General features: G+C 34.2%; 1 protein-coding gene across 1 annotated transcript in view; it reads right to left on the bottom strand.

Moving 5' to 3' along the window:
- LOC119078127 overlaps positions 1-21035 on the bottom strand; it is a 68047-nt gene that overhangs the window by 25699 nt on the left and 21313 nt on the right. The window contains exon 2 of the mRNA XM_037185589.1: positions 7075-7287. Coding sequence (XP_037041484.1) covers positions 7075-7153 — 79 coding nt within the window. The 5' untranslated portion in view covers positions 7154-7287. The remainder of the gene's footprint in view (positions 1-7074; positions 7288-21035) is intronic.

Raw genomic sequence — 21035 nt, 5'->3', positions numbered from 1 at the left:
ACTTTATTGACTGGGAACCTACTGTAAGAAAAATATAGAAAAATCAAAGAAAATATGGGCCAATCCAAGAAAAATGTTCTCCCAAAAATAGTCACTGCACTAAATGTCAACAGTTTATCCCTACTTCAGCATAAACGTTTACCCCTAATGTTTCCATTCGGAATTAAATAAACGCTCGGAAAATTTCTTTTACTTGGAGTTGTTATTATAGCTACCACTTAGCACACCGAACGAAATCAAGGCGATATAGTTCGTGTAGCAAATAAAGAGGAGTGACTGTCCTTTTTGAAGCACGAGTCTAACATTTTAGCAATACTGGTGGTTTTTATGCGAATTATTATGCATACCATCATCATTTCATGCGTAAACAGTCGCTTGACAATACCGTTTGATCACTAAATTTATATGCTCCATAAATTGAATAGTAAAATTGGAAATTTTGGTTTCATTATATGGATGAAAGTGTAATCTGTTTTATGGGTACGAAAAATGCTTGTACAGAGTTGGAGGCGAAATGGAGTTAAGCTGTTTGTAGAGGGATAAGTTTTTGCTTACTTTATTTGTAAACATTTCGATTGGAATTTAAATCTCAATAAACCATGCTCGATAGTAGTAATTGATAGTCATGTTGGTACGTTTTTGTTCACTGTATCTTTATGCATCACATAAGTCTGCTTGGTACAAGTAATCCCGCTTATTCTAATTAATATTTTTTCATGGAAATAATTTTGTAATTTCCCCCTAAAATCAGCGAAAATTGTTATGGAAAAGCTTTCCAAACACAACTTTATCTCGGAATATCAATCTGCTTTTCCATTGAAATCGGTCTTTCTGCTATTTCAGAGTTTAATTTTCATTTCAAAATCATTTTTACTCCCATTCACTTGTTATGTCTCTTCATCGTTGCAACGGATTAGCAATGCCAACGTTATTAAAAATTTAACGTAGAGCGGTGGACGAACCACTATCTAAAAATAAATTCGCCGCTCCCAGTGATTGCTCGTTCTGTAACTAAGCAATGTAACACTGTGTTATGCTTCCCTGCTTTCAGTTCATCATAAAGTCATAAAGACATTTTTAACACTCACTGTGACTACTGATGTGAATTTTAAGGTTTAAAATGCATAAGCACAAACACAGCTGCATAGCATGAATAGATTCCCGGTCCTGTGTAAATCGCATACTGACAATAAAATTCTATTGAAAGAAAAATGTTGACAGAGAACGTCAGTGAAACTTAAGCATGAACTTGCATCCGCTGTTTTTCAGATGATCCAATCATACAGACACAACTGCTCTTACATCACTACCCCAAGCATACGTGGAGGGATTCTTTTGATAAACAGCCTACTGAAATCGGACGCATTTTCCAGTGGACTTTTTTATATGTGCCTAGAAAGGTATTCGACCATAGAAGCCAAAACCACTTTCAAAAAAATTCTTCGAAGTTTGTGTGGCTGGTGAAAGGTGATCAAAAACCGAAAACTTGCACTTTTCTCACAAAAATTTCTCTAGTTACTCGAGCCGTACAGGGTCGTGTGGGCTGTCATTAGAAAGGTAATCACATGTACTATTGAGCCGAATAGGGACTTATTGGGTTTAAAATTCATTGACGGTGAAATATGTGTAGTTGAAGTTTTCAACCGAAGACTTACACTGTTCTTACTGAAATTTCTCGAGGTACACAAAACGAACATGGTCGTGTAGGGTGTCATTTGACAGGTAATTTAATGTGCTTTTGGGCCAAATAGGATCTTATGAACTTTGGATGCATCTATGATGAAACATGCACACCTAAACATTTCAACTTCTATTTCATCGTAGATGCATCCAATCCACCTAAGACCCTATTTTGCCCAAAAGCATATTAAATTACCTGTCAAATGACACCCCACACGACCATGTCCGTTTTGTGTACCTCGAGAAATTTCAGTAAGAACAGTGTAAGTCTTCGGTTGACACCCCACACGACCCTGTACGGCTCGTGCAACTGGAGAAATTGTTGTAAGAAAAGTACAAGTTTTCGATTTTTGATCATCTTTCACCAGCCACACAAACTTCGAAGAATTTTTTTGAAAGTGGTTTTGGCTTTTAGGGTCGAATACCTTTCTAGGCACATATAAAAAAGTCCACTGGAAAATGCGTCCGATTTCGGTAGGTTGTTTTTCAAAAGAATCCCTCGTAACTATTTTACCCGTATAAGCAATCATAACCACTTTGATTGGTCTGAACGGGTCAGCTTAAACACAGCTAAAGCAAATTAGTCTAATTTTCACTGACGTCCCCTGTAATAATAATTCGCGGGATAAGAAGCATTTTATTGTCATCTATAGACAATGTAGTCGATCAAATTAGAAAACACAAAATGTAGATTGACATAAAAAATGCATGACTCTACTTCTACGGCAAACGGCAATCATAATCAGCAATGATGTATTTGACCGAATTGATAATTTATTTTTTACGTAGATTTTACAGGAGTTTTTACCAGCAACTTGAAAACTTATTCTCCACTCCACATATTTCACCTTAATTTCTACTTAAATTGATGAATGGTTTTCTTTTGAGTTTTAGATGAAAATTATGTTCACAAGATCCTCTTTCGGGTACTCAAGCACATAAGAGACGATTACATTCTCTTGAAGGCAAATTCGTTCATAAAACTTCAGAATTTACATTCCTAAAATTATTATAGTTGCGTGCGTTGTACACAGCAAAAGGTTCTTAAAAAATTCATATTCATGCACATTATTCCTCCAAGGTGTACCGCGCTGTAATGTGCTTCATAACCAAATTTATCAAAACAGAAATTCTCGTACAAATTATGAAGGATGGACGTTTTCATTCAGATTCGTGAAGGAAAAACTTTAACGTGCCCTTGAGACTTTTTTTATTATATATTTTTACGGATAAAAAGGTTATGTAGGGCACGAATTTTGTGTGTTGAAGATGTGACTTTGTCTTCGTCGAACACATATTTCAGTGTGTAATACAACGCAGATGATAAATTCTGTTAAAAAAAAGAATCTACGTTCCAAGTTCCAAAGAGTAAATTCATCTTACAGGAATATCTACATCGTTTCGGGGTGTTTGTTAAAAAAAATATTCTTAACCAACAATAAAAACCGAGGTAACAAAATTTTCATTACAAAAGGGAATAAATTTTTGCTTAAAAAATGTTTTTGCCACGATTTTCACCTTCTCGCTACACCGCTTTTATAATTCCGTTGACTGAAAGTCAGGGTCTTATGACAGAAAATAACCTGAAACGTTCGTAACGTTCTGCATTGACAAAAAACGTTAAATAGAGGATAGAGGAAACGTCCGTAGCACTTGCTCCCGCAATAACTCGAGTAATTCTTAACCGATTTTCAAAATTTTGTTTTTTATTGATGGAGAATGAAAATTATGCTTATTTTCCTGTTACCAAAGAAGTACTCCGTGTGAGAGACAAAATTGATTTTTTTCAATATTTGCTTTGTTTCTTTGACAACTTGCTCTCTCACGGAATACTTTTTGTCGATTGGAATGGAAATTTAAGTTCGCAGATGGGCAATATTGGAGTAATGAGATGGGAGTAATTGTAAACACATTTTTCCTTGTTACCACGAAATTTTTGCTTTGGTTGGTTGTAAATTCCTTGATCGTTAACTTGAGTAATTCACAACGGATCTAAAGAAAAATTTCTTATCCAACGAGTAATGAAATTCTGGATTTCTGGTCTAACAATCTATAAGTACTTCCCAAAGTTGTTGTTTGCTTTCTTGATAACACGATTACTTGAGTAATTCTCAGAGGCTTCCAAAATCGTTGATGTGAAAATATGTTCTTATTCATTCGGTCTTAGTTCAGTAATGTGAGTTTTGAAGGTAAGGTAAGTTTAAAGATGGTTTTACATGACATTAAGTGTTTTCTGATGGTTCCGATCAGTAGCTATAGTTAAGTTCGAAGATTGGATATTTTATTGGACTAGTAATCTGGGATCTAAAACAATTTTTCCCTTTCGAAGGCTTACACACACGGAATTTTGAAAACCGACACATTTTCTATTTCTGTGTTTTACTTGAGTTTCTGATTTCTCCATATAAAAATACATGCAAAATTCACAAAAAACCAGTAAATCACGAAACAGAAAATGTGTCGGTTTTCAAAATTCCGCGAGTGTATGAAAAAGAATATTTGAAAGAGCGTGAACATTGCGGCTAGAGCGAAGCGAAGGCCATAATTCGTGTGAGTTTCATTTTTTCAAGAGGTAGGCAAGAAATATGCCATCTTTTCAGCGCTTTTTAGTAAACTCATATTTATTGGGAGTAAAACATCGCTCGCTGAACCTTCAACTCATAGCTCTGTTTGTTTCTGCAGAAAATTTTATCAAATTTGAGATGAGGCTGCTGTTTTCTAAACGGCCAGTGAAAATAAAAGAGATGCACAATAATTGATGTAACAAATGGACCATTCTTGCAACGCTTTTTCATCTGACTATGATTTTGTGTTCACTAACTGAGACTGCAATTATTAAAAATTTTATTCAGTCAAGGGACCTGACCGACTCAATAGGTGGGGCCTAGTGTATACATAAAGGGAAATTGGTGCGATAAAATACATTTTTGAAATATTTCCCTACTCTCATGTCTTATATGTGTGAGTATACTTTGTGGTACTGAGAGGACGATGCGATGTTTCGTTAAACGATAAATTTTTATTCTTTTTTATCACAATCGGGGCATAAACTGCCTACCTCTTCAAAGAACCGGTTTGGATGTCACGTTTGGCGTTGAGAACTGGAACAAGAAATAGGTACGAAACGAAAAAAAAGTCCCACGGAAAATGATTGAAAGAAGAGGAAAGTTTTTTCTTTCTTTGTTTTTTCTTCTTCGCATTTTTTTTTTGTTGTTGTTTTTGTATTACATTTAGGTAAACACATAAAGTTAAATAAGATTCGCATGTTTCAACAACAAATCTTACACAACTTTTCAGGATATCGCAAAACTTCCAGCAGATATTTCTGGTATCATTTCTTGTGTACAATCTCTCAAGAGATATTTATATGTCTCTCTATCCCTGGCGATGATACACGACCGACGGCAGATATAGTTAGAACGACATTTTTGATATATAATGTAAACATTAGACATTTTTCCCCCTTTCGAAAGATAAATTATTTAGCATTCCAATGAAATTTCCAAGAAAACTCTCGCATCAGAGTTGTGGTATGTTCGTTAAGTGTTTCCCTTTGATTCACTTCACGCTTTCATTTTATTCGACTGTGACAAATCTTTTTTGATGGTATGCTTCTGGTTTGCTTTCTTTTCTTGTTACATAATCATCAAGAAAATTGTACGAAAGGTAAATCAGCATTGCATAAATGTGATTCGATTGTTTGCTTAGTTAGGTCAGAACGAAATAGAATAATGTTATTTTAGTAAGTCTGGACTTAGAAGTTACGAACCTTGAACCTGAATACGGACCTGTAATCCATGAAGGTCTGTAATAACGATAAAGATTCCTAAGCGGGACAGGTTACGGATTGTCACAAGATAACTGATGCTCAATTAAGTTCCAAACAATTTTTTTTATTTTTTACAGATTATATCACTTTGTCTCGTATCATATGCCGAAAAAAGTTAAAACTTTTTTTATAAATCATTTTGAAAGTCACTAAAATGTCATCAAACATTTTTGTATTTCGATTCGAATTTTCGTGTTTTCAGTGACTTTCAAAATGATTTATAAAAAAAGTTTTAACTTTTTTCGGCGTATAATACGAGACAAAGTGTCTTATAATCAGGTTCTCCATCGATAAAAAATATTAAAAAAATTTGTTTGGAACTTAATTGCGCTCTTAGAGATTATTCATAAATTACGCAGCGCTGGCAGTGCTGGCATCAAAATTAAATCTTAAATATCTCGAGAAATGCGAAGTTAAAACTATGTTCTATGTTCTAACCTTATAGACCATAGTTTCAACTTCACAGACCGCCTTTTTTTCGAGATGAGTCAATTCGCCAAAACTTCGAACAACTTAAAAACAAGCCATCAGCTATTTTCGGCGGGTACACAGTAATCGATTCAGGTGATCCTCCTGAGTCATTTGCAACAAAAAAAAAATCCTCGAAATAATTATGTTTTCACGCCAGAAATCATGAAAAAATGTACTGCGCGAGGGTGACCAAAATAGTTTTTGTTGCATATCACCAAGAATACGTAACGCATTTATCTGAAATTATGGTCATTGGTAGAGGTGTTGACGCCGCATAAGCTGGCCTTTAAAACATTTCGAAATTTTTCGTGTATGTGGTGCAGTAGCTATTTTAGGGGAAAAAAATTCCAACTTTTGCAGAGTGTTTTCAAAAAGTTACAACGATAGACTTCGAAGATATGGGTGTCGTTGGGTAGGTAGTGACCTCTACTATCCATGACACCATGAACCTACCGCGGCACGACTTTCGTTGAGCTTCAATTTTGATTGAAGTATACTAACACAAAAATTCTCAAAGGTCTCAAAGGTCAACATATGCGTCCTCAACACCTCTGCCAACCACCATAATTTCACATCAATGCGTTACGTATTCTTGGTGATATGCAACAAAAACTATTTTGGTCACCCTCGCGCAGTACATTTTTTCATGATTTCTGGCGTGAAAACATAATTATTTCGAGGATTTTTTTTTGTTGCAAATGACTCAGGAGGATCACCTGAATCGATTACTGTGTACCCGCCGAAAATCGCTGATGGCTTGTTTTCATGTTTCATACAACTTGGTTGAAGTTTTGGCGAATTGAGTCTTAAGATTTAATTTTGATGCCAGCACTGAAAAAGCGCTACGTAATTTATGATTAATCACTTAGATGGTACTAGAAGAAATTTGACAGGCCCGGACTTGCCATATGAGGCGACTCAAAAAATAATTTGATTGAATTTACTATATTTTCGCTTTTCAATAGAGCTTTTTGGCGCTTTTTCTTCACTATTTGGAGCCAGTGTCCGGACCTGAATTTGCCCACTCGCTTCCCAATGATCTCAAAGCTTTCATACATTAAATAAGTAAAATAAAATCTCTTATCATCACTTACCCGTTGTAATAATCATTTGATAAAAAATAATAAATCCGACTGAGAGTATTTCTAATTTTACATTCTGCTTACGCGTCATGACCGCATTTTAGACTTTTACATATCAACACTACAAATTTCAAACAATTATTGTGAACATAGTTGACCGAGTTTTGTATGAATTGTCCTTGCACTAACTAGTCAATCATCGTCGGTACGTCAATAGTGATGAATCTGAAATTAGAAGATAGAAAAAAACTGGATTAATGATGAGTGAATTTTGTAGGGGAAGGTTGTAATTTAAGTATTCAAATCAAAGTTTTACGTTACAACAGAAACCATTCGCCGATTTTCGGTGTGAAAAGTCAGACGAAACGAAGCTTTGTGTTACCGAAGTAGAGGCAGAAGGGATTGCTTGTTTATAATTTACATATTGACAGACTGCCCTACAAGAGACTTAGTGCAAAAGAGATGCACGATTTTGTAAGAGAATTTAATACGTTTACCTACGCTCTCAAAATCTTACATGTCTTTTGCACTCAGTTTTTTATGCGTTGTAAGGCCGATCTACTTCTCGAAATTATAGACACAGTACGAAGTCTGGTGTCGAAACAAAGATTTCAGCGAAGTGGTTCTCAAGTCATGTAAGTCTACTATTTTCAACTTTTGACACCAAGGTACCGCTCACATTGCCCTGCAGATACTTTGGGTCTATAACTCAAGGAAACAGGTTGATGTCTATAAGATATTGTTATTTAACAATATCCCTTCTGTCCACACGTGGGCATAATCAAGGGCATAATTAGATCCTTTACGCAAATACTCTTCTGAATTCTTCGGAATTCAAATTTCCGGTTCGAAGAATACTGAGAAATCAGGCTGATTGCAACTTGTAAAGTGCTCAGAAATAATGTGTTAGGTTTCGGTATTGCTTAGGAACTATTTTTGGGAAAATATTTCCCCATATTTTCCTAAAAATTTCCCAATTTTCCCAAAAATATTTTTTGAAAATTTAATAAAATCGAGGAAAATATGCAAAAATGTTTTCACAAAAAATAGTCACTGGTAAAACCAGGCTGGTATTGCTTCCTATTTTGGACTAAAAAATAAAAGTATTTCTGCTCGAAGAAAAGATTTTGATTTTTCTCAGATGACAAGAATCCTTCATATTTTCCCGGCCTTTGCTTTCAGAGGTCCAACAACTGGACAAAGAAGTTCATCCACTTCAGAGATAAAGAATCAATCTAGGTGCTAAACTCTTGAGTTAGAGCTTAAATTTGCTTCAGTGGATCCAAATAGTAAAAAATTGTTACAAAAAGTAGGGATGCCTGATCTACAATTTCCTCAATGTGTATTTTAACACTAAACATTTGAACATAAAATAATACAATCGTTGCCATGGTTGTATATGAGGCTGTATTGCAAAAAAATAATGACGACTTTTAGTAACTCTAACTGATTTCAGTAGAAAAATTATAGCAAAGGTCAGAGGATTTTTGTGATAACGGCACCAGCTATCGGCGTAGCCTCCTCATCGTCGCCATTCGAGGCCATAAAAGACAAATCAATCAATAAATAGTTGAAAAACGGAACGAAATTTTTAGCTGAAATCACGACTTATTTTTTCAAGTTATTTATCGAGTTTTCCTGATAGCAATTTATAGCGGGGTGGTCACATTTCGAAAATCCAAAAATGTTTTAAAATAAACGTTCTCGCTGCTATATTTATTAACGCAAAAAGCTATAAAATCGCACCCAAATCCATCGTTGACAATAATAAATATTGGTAACGATATGATTTATATACTATTTGTTTATCATTACAATACCAATAAAATAAATATAAAAATTAATTTTGAAAAAAAAAAAAAACGAACGAACGGAACGACATTCAGTTGATTGTAATCTGTGAACGACCATGTAATATACACACAGGCGATGTGTGGTGTGGTAGGTTGCTGACAAAAATGTAAACACTCAACGGTTTTATATGGAGTGCACAATATATTAAAGTGCACAACACCAAACTTCATTCCCCATTCCACTTCAGAAATCTATTTTATTACGAACTGAACATTAAATGTTATATGTAGGGAAGCAGGTTTTATAGAGTTGCACAGAATGAGTACTATGCATCATCAGCAGTGAATAACTGGGACTGGGGAACGCGACTAGAACGTGTAAAGTGAAAAAGTAGATAGCAAACGTTTACAGTGATGTATAATGTATATGCGAAGAAAATGTAAATTTTTGTTACTCGAACAGAAGGATGAACAGCGTATTTGCATGAGTAGTTTATTAGATTGAAATATCATATTTTTTACGATGGGACTTGTTATTTACCGCTGCTGGTTGACACTTTATGTAGAAAATTATTGCCAGGAAAAGTTCGAACATTGTTGGAACGAAATCGTTCGGTTTGGCAAGGTTGAACGATGAAAAATCGAGTATCTTAAAGCAATATGGTGATATATTCGGCTTTAATCGCTGTATCAGAATGGAAAAAGTTTCCAGTCGGGATGTTGTGAAGTAATGAAAGACAGTAGCGGAATTTGACAGAAAAATGTTGATGGCAGCTTGCAGTGCCCGACTGGCCATACTGGAAATTTGGAGGATTCCAAAAGAGCTTTATTTTAGATTTTCGCACATTCGCAATGATTTCTTTGTAAAATTTAAATCTCATCTGCTATGGAATGTCCCCTTTCAATTCGTCCATAACACGTCTAAGGACGACATTTTTTCCGATGTTTATTATAGCTTCAGAAATTTTTTAAAAGAATGCCTTCAGTCAGAGACTTTTTACATGCTGGGCGACATTATGGAAAATTTATTTAAGAAATGTATGTTGCTTCGTGTGCAAGCAAGTGAGACGTCTCATGTGAAAAACTATTTGCCCTCAGGTGACAACCCGGCGTGTTTTTTCATTTAAAATTACCTTACACTCATGAAACTCCGTACTTGAGTCCGGAAAACGACGATTTTATGAACTCGTATAGTTGCACACCTCGCCTTCGGCTCGGATACGCAATTTCTAAACTTGTCAAAATAAAACACTCGTGAGTTTGGCTCGTATCACAAATTGATCATGGAATGAATGCTTTTCGCCGCATCCTATGTAATCTCCCATTATTGATCATTGATCATTAACCATTCAGAGACGGAAAGAATGACAAAAGTTTTCCTATAGGATCTATTACTTCATTTAATTTAATTATTCTTAAGAGTTGATTTCGAATCTTTTACTTCATTTGTTTGTTATAAGAGATGAGAACCGTATGTAACAGATTAAATAATTTTGTTACAATCGATTTGAAAATACAAAAAGTCGGCCTGAGTAACACTGAAAAGCTAGTAGATTTTTCGGTCATGAAAGGAAAGCAATTCAACGCCAATGTCCATTTTTATATCTCTACCAAATTCATATAAAGGCCACCAACAACCTAAAAATAAGACTACTCCTGACGAAAACTCATTCGGAAATCATCGACTATGAGAAAATGTGGCAAATTATTCCAATGGGAATTATCATAGCATAAAAGTCCTAAAGTGTAGAACGTAATTTCACGCTCAATTCTTGTTAGCATAATAACATTTTGTCTTAAAATATTTAATTTGCTTATTACGTGCAACCGACAAGAGATGAAACTAGAGACTCGAATTAATAAAATGAAGACACAAACAAGATAAAAATTAATTTGAATTAATTTCACGTAAAAGTTCTGCTTCAGATCATATAATGTAAATGCCATATGCAAAGAAACTATATTCTCTCTACCGCATCGTACAACCATATTATTACGATATTGTTGGATATTATGCGATATATACATGGTTCACATGAAAGTCAAATAGCAACGTTAAATGGCAAAAAGGGTACAAAGTCATATTTAGGTTATGACTTTCTGACGAAAACCAAACGACCGTAGATGAAACACATATCATTATTCATATATACCGCAAAAGGGAGATACGAGAGGTACACATAGACGAATGTTATGGCATTGTTCGGAGTATAATAATATTTTCGTGGAAAGTCTATGCTTAGATTTCTATAGGAAATGTACTATCAATGGATACGAAAAGCTTATTTCGAATATAATATTCAAAGGATGTATCCTATACATTAGTTAATCCTTTTCAGAAAATACCAATAGTTGAGTGTATTGTCAACGTAAGGCCTCGGAATGTCTACTATTTCTATTCTTGCAGACTTAGTATCTGAAAGGATGAAAATTTTAAAGCGTTTTATAGAACCAACAAACAACATTCAATACAATGCCAAAGCAGCGGATACATACTTGGAAGAGAGAGATTACATGCGATAAAAGTACAGAAAAGTAAGTTTTCTGTAGATTTGTTTCCATTAAGCTTTTCTCCGAATCAACGCTGAAGCAGAAATGTTCACCGAATCATGTCGTTTCAATAACAACAAAAATATAATTCCGAATCGTTCTCTTGTTTCACAAAGCAATCTACTTTTCATTACGAAGTAAATAGCTTTATTGGTAGCAATAAAGTTTCTCGTTATGAATATCAATGTACAAAATTGAACAAAAATGAATTTCATTTAGATCTCTATAGTTGAATCCACATAATAATACAATCGGATTCAGGCACGGACTGAACATTTAGGAGAAATACCGATGCGACTTTTTCGCCTGTGTTTGGTCTGTATTTTCGGTTGAAGATGGTAACACTCAGTTAACATATATTAAGGCCGTATTATTCAAATGGGACAGCATAAAATTTGGATCTAAATTGACCTATACGTCTAAGCGACCATCACTATCGAGAAGTTGATAACTACTCAGGTGCTACTTTTGCGAAAAACTTTTTTTACGTATTTTACATTTTCCCGAATTTTCTTGTCTTTTTCCCGAATTTTCTAGCCTTTTTCCCGAATTTTCTTTCCTTTTTCCCGAATTTTCTCACATTTTTCTACCGTCAGAGGCGGCAGTAAAATGTTCGTAGAATTTAAATGTTAATTTTTGTCCGAGACATTCTTAAAATCGTTTTTTCATAGTGAAGCCATGATGGCTCATTTTTCTACAAATTCAGTGGTTTACCATGATATAAATTTTTCTTTATTTGTGGAAAAATGTTCAAGGTGAAAAAACGATTTAAAGAATGTCTTGGCCAAAAATTGACGTTAAAGTTCTACGATTCTTTCAGCATGAATTTACTTCAGCTGTTTTTCAGTATGTGATACAATCAAAATAGTTATTTACGTAACTAAAATCGTATAATAGTTATTTATGCAATTCAGTGATGATATTTGTAACTTACGCCGTCTGTATGCAATGTGAACGTATTTTATCGCACTAGTGCGATAAAGGATTTGCACTAGATGGCACTAGAGGCGAAACAATCTGACATCTATACGTTTTTTGATACATAAAATTAAGTTTTAGCACTTTTCAACCGAAAAAGACATTGCCCTGCTTACCCTTAGGTTAGTCAGTCCGGGCCTGTGTATAGATCGAAGCATTTATTCTATAGAATTCTCGGAAGTAGTAACAAATTATAAGTTGAAAAGAAAAGAGACAAACAAACAAATGTTTATAGAAATGATACAGACGCTACATAAATAAAGAATCCCCGGAGTTCATTAAGTCACCACACTTTAATTATTCAAATAGGCTTTCTTTCACAAATTTTCCACTTTATGGTCTTCTATTCATATCAAAGCAAGACTCACAAGACGAAGGAAGAAAAAAAAGGAGAAAAATATTTTTATTACCGAAAGAAATGTTTGAATTCGCATAATGTGAAACTTAGATGTGTACTACACTCGGAGTAGAATGGTTGAAATCTAGGTCATTAAGCTCAATCGATTTGCTCCATATAAAACCATTAAATGTGATTGTCTTCTGGTGTCTTATTTATCCCAATGGCACATAGAGTTTGAGTTATATTTGTTTCTTAAAAATATTTTCCCGAATACCTCGAATCGTATACGTTATGTGTGTGTGTTGTGAGTGTAACGAACAAAGGCTCAAAGTTGCCAACAAAATGTTTTAATGTAAAAGAGATTTTCTTCCGACAAGTCTTTGTAATGCGAAACTTCAAACAAAAATTGTTTTTAGACTGTTCGACTACTGGGTGGGCGTTTCGTTTCTAGTTTTCTCAGTTTCTCTAGTTCTATTTCTCGTTATAATTCAATTTCTCTGATAAAATTTTATTACAACTCAACGTTTTCAAACATTTTGTAGAGACTGGGCAGACTGGGTGAACGAAACAGGAAAGGAAAAGGATAGATCAAACTAAATTTTAGATCTTATCGTGTGATGCTCGTGTTCGCTTTCTCAGCAAAGTTACTGTTTAGATGGATACATTAGGACGAATTGTTTACATAACAAATTTCTTTCATAATACAATTGACCTGCGGATGGTTCAAAAGGTGTGTAGAATCTGTGCCAAGATAAATTAAAGATTGGGAAAGATGGACAACAAATATTAATCATTTCCTTATCTATCCTTTGTCTGAAGACATCACGGTATGTATCTCGTGGAACATTATTAAACAATACAATTTTCACTGCATAACAACCCATTCGAGTAACCACCATTTTCCATAAAATCGAAAAACATTTATTTACGATTTGCATAAGCAGCCACATACTAATGCTTTTCCAACCCTTATCAATACTTGCCGCTTTTATTCGACATAGAAAATTCTCATATGTTATATCCACACTGTGGTTTTACTCTGAATTTACTGGTGGTAACTGACTGATATACACGAAAAGAAGTTATTTCGAATTTCCTCCCAATATAATATACGTAACAAATTAGTCTTACCAGTGGGGGCACATATAAAATATATTAAAAATAAGAAAGCGAACCCCATTTTTGGCTCATAAATAAAACATCGGTTTAGTATTTTGAATAAATATATGTGGCGGTAAAGAAAATCTGGGATTTTCCAGTTTAGGAACAGAATAAAATATTTGCATCCAACAAAAGAGTTTTGAGAAAACTTCCATTCTAATATTTTCTTGCCGGCATTGTCGAAATATCTGGCTCTTGTGTTGTCGTGAATAAATGCGAGAAATTCTTTTATCCATTTTTCGAGAATATTTTTCGCTTTTTTTCCGTAATGGAATAATATATTATTGCACAGAGAGGAGAGAGAGATATACACTAGAAAGCACAGACAGAACTCTTTTTTTTGGGTTGGTGGCGTAGGTGTCTATATACGTGTGGAACAGTGGGATATTGATTGAGATAGTATGAAATGAGCTCGTATCGATTCCTGAATAATATATGAATGCTGGTAGAATTGGTAGTGTTGTTGGTGGTTCAACATTAATAAACCGTAAATTAGATCGGTGTTTTTGCAGTCTGATAGCAGGGAAATTCAATAATATTGAAATAACTTATCAATTGTTAACGTTAATCGAGTTCGAATAAATAGAAATGGGATTTCGAGTAAAAATGGAAATATCACATATTTGAAAAGATGCACCTCAGAGGAGAAGCATATATACTCAAAGATCTTCTGTCAATCGAAAAAAAATCCTTGGAAAACGCTTTGAAAATTAGAAAATCCTTTCATCAGAAAATTCTCAAAAACTAAGAAAATCCATGAAATTCACCAGAAAATCCTGAAAATTTGAAAGGAAAATCCTTAAAAATCAGTGGAGGTCCTTGAAAATGAACTAAAGAAGGATAACTAAAACCTTCTTAAAATAGTAGAAAATCCAGAGAAAATGATTGAAAATCCTCGGAGAATTCTCATTTTGATAATCCCTTGACAACGAAATTTACGAATATCCGCCCCTAGACCTTAGGTCTCAAAAGACCAGGCAAAAGACATCTACAATCCTCGTAGATCGAGTTCATTCACAGTGAAACTATTGATAGTACGAGGGTGTTTTAAGCATTTTAATTAGGATTAGGATTATGTGGTAAGATGTTTTCCAGTAGAATCTACGAATAGTATAGTCCAATTTGTCATAGAAACGTTTCCAATCTATCCAAGTGCTTCAATCCTTCTGCAAAATACTTCTAAATGTATTCTAACAAGTAGAGGCCTCTTCTTGTAAGAATGAACTTAGAAGTGGTTTTGGAAGAGATTGAAGCACTTGATGCCATGTAAACATTTATACTTAAGATTAGACTTACATCAATTCTAGGATGTGCTGATTGTGCTTTTCATTTATATATTTTAGTCAGTTCAAGGGCCTGTTTTTGGAAAATCGATTTGTTAAATTTGTTAAAATATCCCAAAATTTGCTCAAACTTTCCAAAAATTGTTTAGCAAATTTAGCAAATCGAATATCGAAAAATAGGCCCTCCTCAATTCTTGAGATTTGCTTAGGGCAACTGTGATTGGTAAGAATGTCCGATTAAAAACGAACCTTAATTGACTGATATCCATATTGATTTTTCATAGTTTATTCTGCTGAAAATCATCGAGCCACGAAAAGGTACATACGAGTACCGGTCCTATTGCAACCCTACGAGTTGAAAGTTTGACCAGGTAAATTTTACTTCATCACCTTATTATGATTGGGACTTTTTTTTGCAAATGTACATTCGTTACACAGTAAGACAATTTCCCGTAACAATGGGTTGAAACCTAATATTTTTAAGGAATAATTACGCACAAGAGACATAAAAAGTACATTATGTACTCGACTCAACAAACTCGTTAAAATTATACATACAGCCATAGAGGTAGGTATATCACCATCTACTTCTTGTTTATTTTTTATTTTATTTTATTCTTATTCCGTCGTTCGTTTTTTTGCTGAATGTCTACATGTGGCAAACAATTTGGAAACAATTTATTCTCGAGGAGATTTCTTATGGAAATTTCCTCCTTTTTTGTGCTTTCTTAAACCGCCACATCCTGTGGGAGTTCTTTTCGTATGGTATACGGCTACAAGGGAGACGGAAACATTCAAAAAGCTTAACACTTTCTTTATTTTATGTTGTATAATTTCAACAGCAAAAAAACCGACAATTTTCCCGAAAAAAAAAACTTTTCCATTGTTCCATTGCCGTTGCTGCACAATGATTTCAAGAGTAGATCAAGCAAATGGGTTTATGAAAGGTAGAACGAAGTACAAAGTTTTTCTTCACTTTTCTCGTGTTTTTTTGTGTGTGTCGTTGTTGATGTTATTAAGCTTTCTCTAGATTTAGTTTTGTCGATTAAATGTGTGGTTTGTGCGATGATATCCCACACGTAATGTGTAAGGCTGTAAATGTTACACCATTTCAGTATATACACACATATCTATACACTCCAACGATTTAAGGTACAACTTTTTCTGGCTAGAGAATATACCTTGATACTGTAAATGGAGCTTCATTTAGTAGAAGAGTAGATAATTTCTCCCGTATATATATTTAAGTTTCATGTATTTGTTGTGCGGTTTTCTTGTTTTCGTGATGTTTATTTGTAGGCCAGAAAACTTTGTGTGAATCCAAATCCCAAAGTCTCACATCTAATATTGCGATTAACTGGAGCATATAAAATGGCAAGGACCTTATCAACAATGGGATATTCACCATAGAAGTACATATATGTTATGGTCTTTTCCCATGGTGTTTTGTCGTCGATTTATATTATGTGTTCCCGGTGTGCCTTTAAGAAACTTTACCGTGGAGTTTAGTGCTTGCCTATTTTTCAAGATTTATCACAACATAGTCATATTTACGGATATAAGCGGTGAAAATCATGTTACTATCTCATGATTCATGATGGTAGTAGTGGTGGTAGCGGTTGGCGTCCAAAGACTTTTTTTAACGACACGAAAATAAGGGATCATTCATAAAATACGAAACACTTTTTCAGTGTTGTCATCAAAATTAAATCCTTAATAACTCGAGAAATACGCGCGCTGAGAACTTAAAATCCTGGTCTGTCTTCCGATTTGTTTCAAGTATACAGCCAGTCGGTGATATGAAATTTGTATACATTTTTCCATACAAGCTGAAAATTTTGACAGATGGACCATACATTTTGTGTCAAAATTTCATTTCACAGGGGATGGCTATATACTTGGCCTTAAGGCCCGTCATTGGGAAATGACAGGACAGTATCCCGAAAATGTATTGAAAATTTTATCACAAAAGTTCACCGAAAAAATTCAAAGAAACTCACCTCTTACGCTTTCCATTGTATTCGGGCATAGTCGAAATATTTTCTGTGTTTTGTCGCGACAAAACAAAAAAAAACTTTTTGTTTTTGCATCGAGTAAAAATGGTTTAGTGTTCAAATATGCCATGGCGACCTAAAGAGACTATGCCCGAATACAATGGAAAGCATAAGAGGTGAGTTTCTTTGAATTTTTTCGGTGAATTTTTGTGATAATTTTCCATACATTTTCGGGAAACTGTCCTGTCATTTCCCAATGACGGGCCTTTTCCCATGATTCATGATTGTAGTGGTGGTGGTGGTTTTAAAGGCTCGTGTCCGTGACACCAAAATAAATGGATCGTTCTTAGATTACGTGGCTCTTGTTCAATGCTGTCATCGAAATTAAATTCTAAATAACTCGATAATTACGCACTCTGCGAACTTACAACCATGCACCCATTTAGAAGCTTAAAACATAGTTGTAACTTCGTAGGCTGCATATTTCTCTAGTTATTCTCTAGATTTAATTTTCATGGCAGCACTGAAAAAGCGGTCCGTAAATTATGAATGATCCCTAAAAAAGAGCAACTTTGTCATCGTAATATTTATTTTATAATTTGCACGTTATCATGGTAAACGCTTTAGTGCATGACAAATAATATTTCTGGATGGAATATTATTTTTCTCATCTGGATGCGAGATATCACTTTACTTCCCTTGCATAGTACGACGTTTTACTATGCGAGTGGTGTAAAAGTTATTGCCTATACATGTAATAGCCTTATTACATGCACCAGCATAGTAAAATAATTGCCCTAAATAAATACGCCACAATCTTCTGTACGGAAAAATCTTACCATTTTTTATGCTACACAGCACCGAACAATTTTATCTTGTTAAAAAAAAACTTTCTATGTGCTCTAATAAGTAACTGTTCGTCCGCCATCGCAGTGTAATGCACGTTACCGCAAATTTGAATTAAAAACAGGAAAACTTTTTTTTTGTATTCAACAAATTACACTTTATGATACGTTTGAATTGCATACTTTTAACACATCGTTTATTCATAAATAATTTAAAATGTTGATTTTTCAGTCACGGATGCGAGTGCACAAAAAAAATGTTTCTTTTTTTATACCAAAAACAAAAATTAAACTCAAATATTTGCAGTAATTTTCTGCATGAATACGGGAACAGAAGAGCGTTCGTAATTCATATATATGTAAGGCGCCAAACAAAAATATTTTAATGGCACGGACTCGACAGCCAACAACATATAAAAAGGCACAATTTTATTCATGAACATGGACATTTAACAACATGCTGCTGTTGCCTTGCAATGGTTGGAATGTACTTGTTAAGGGTGATTTTATTTGGGATGTTCCTTGGATAACAACGTATGCATGCATGTGTAGTTTGGGAAAATATTATGGACTTTATGTGTGTTGCTCCACATATATCTTCTTCCTTTTTTTGGAATATTCTGGTGGTACAATAAATTCTGTTTGTGTTTCTCAGATTTTTTTTTGTTTGGAATATTTCGTTTCGTTGGAATTGTATTATTTGCACATGAATGGAAAGAAAATAATGCATTCGAAAACCAGAAAAAAAAAATAAGAAGAATTGCATGGTTATCGCATCATATGTTTTCGGTTAGAAATTGGAATCGCTTTTTTTGCTCAATCATTCTCTTTTCCAGTGTTTATTGCAATTATTAACATTCGTTACAATGTTTTTTGTTGAATGAACCGAGCGAGGCAGAAATGGAAAAGGAAGCATTTTCGAAAATATTCACAGAGATATGAGCCAGTTGAATTTTAAAATGTGGCTGCCATTTCACAGTGAAACGAAACATTATTGGAGTAGAACATAAATAGAACACGTTATGGTAATGGATGTATACTAATAGGGAATTCGTATACGATCACACATTGGCCTCAATTTGGTGCAATAAATTCAAATGTCTTTTCCAACACTTCCTTGTCTCCAAATATTAACGCAGATTCGTAGATTATTTTTCTCTCCTCGTTTCTTCATCGTCTACTTTATCTAATTTCTTCTAGATTTTTAGCTATATTAAATTTCTTTGAAACAAGGTCCCACCATTTTGGTGGGTCAGGTCCCTTGACTGACTGATTTTCTTAATAATTTTTTGCGATTGTTACAAAAATATCATAAAACCGAGGCTTGATTCTTATCACGGCAGAGTAAAATAAACCAGGCAGTAGCGGTTCATTTTCGAAACGTCAAATAAGGGACCTAATGCACTGTATGAAAATGAACTCAAATGAACACAGACATGAATTAAATAAATTTAATTCGCAAGGCTACTAGATTATTCAGGCCACAAGTCAAAACAGCGCTCCTGCCTGGTTAACTTTACTCTGTCGTGTTCTCATGCGATCCTATCTCCAAATATTTGTAACTTGGCAGTTTTGGGGATAAAATCACATTAGAACTGTCAAACGAATTCTTAAAGAAACGAAAATACGAGCATATGTCTGTACCCTGAATTCTTTTCTCATAAATTGCTTTAATTTTATTCAAAACATATTTTCAGAATAAACAGCGCTACTTATGTCTTACATTTTCAAACGAACGATTAACTTATAAAAGGCGTTGAAAAGATTTGTAGCTTACGCCTTGAACAAAAATGAAACTCGTGTGGAAAGTTCACACTCATTTAATTTTTTACACAAACAACTACGAAGTCACTTTCAAAATTCTTTACGAAATAACTCCTAGATTATTTCTCCGATACTTTCCATTAGCGAACGTCGCCTCAGGAAATTCCGTCCTGTTCGAATATAAAAAAAAGTTTTAAGAAATTCGTTAAGAATACTGAGAGCTTTTTCGGAATATCACAGAGTAAAATGACTATCGTTCAATTTTAGGCGACTATCATCGTTTTTGATCAGGGCCTAATATTTGAAAAATTTTTGTCAAAAGTGGAACTTTTTCATTTTTTGTGAAACTTTGACAATTTTTCTAATTTCTAATAACATTGCAGTCACAGTTCCTTTCGTTGACACATCTAAGTTACTAATTGGTTTCAAATAGTTGAGATTTATCAGTGTTGTGCAGAATTCTTCCAAAAGATCACATGGAAACATTTTCTTTAAAAGTATTGATACACCTACGGCACTACATGCTCAACTTACTGAAACAGGTATTGATATCAATCGAGGAGTAAAGAATGGTTCTATTGAAAACAGCGTGCCAAAATCGGATCCATCTCCCAGGGCATTTTTTTGGATACGTATCTAGATAGATTTTGGTCGCTAGAAGTTTAGAAGTTGAAAGCATCTTCAAAACAATTCTTCGAAGCTTGTGTGGCTAGTGGGAAGCGAAAACATGCACTTATGGAATTTTGACAACCCACACGAGCTTGTATGTTTCGTGTATCAGGAGAAAATTTCATAAGAAAAGTGCTTGTTTTCGATCACTTCCAACACAAGCTTCGAAGATTTTTTTTTAGAGTGCTTTTGGCTTCTAGCGACCAGTATTTAGGCACATATCGAAAAATTCACTAAAAAATGTGTCTGATTTCGGCAGGCTGTTTCTCAAAAGAATTTTACGCAATAAAAAGCTTTGAAGAAGCAAATGACGTCATGCTAAATCACATTTTAGTATCCACACAAATCGGGAAATAGGCGAAATTTTATGAAACTTTGACAATTTTTGTGAAACATTTGACGAATATGAGGCCCTTTATGTTGATCCAAAGCTTTTGAAACGCTTTGTATCTGTGAAATGTTCACTAATGTAAAAGTGTTGTATGAGAAAGTTCATCTATGCGTAAATTAAGGGTTATGATAGATATAGTTTCCCTTAAAAAATTAAATTATATTTTTATTCTTCACAACAATATTTATTCAAACACAATACAAAA

This window comes from Bradysia coprophila, unplaced genomic scaffold, assembly GCF_014529535.1.
Source record: "Bradysia coprophila strain Holo2 unplaced genomic scaffold, BU_Bcop_v1 contig_24, whole genome shotgun sequence".
NCBI classification, from domain to species: Eukaryota; Metazoa; Arthropoda; class Insecta; order Diptera; family Sciaridae; genus Bradysia; species Bradysia coprophila.
The sequence above is the reverse complement of the archived record's forward strand: the minus strand, read 5'-3'. Positions and strand labels throughout refer to the sequence as shown.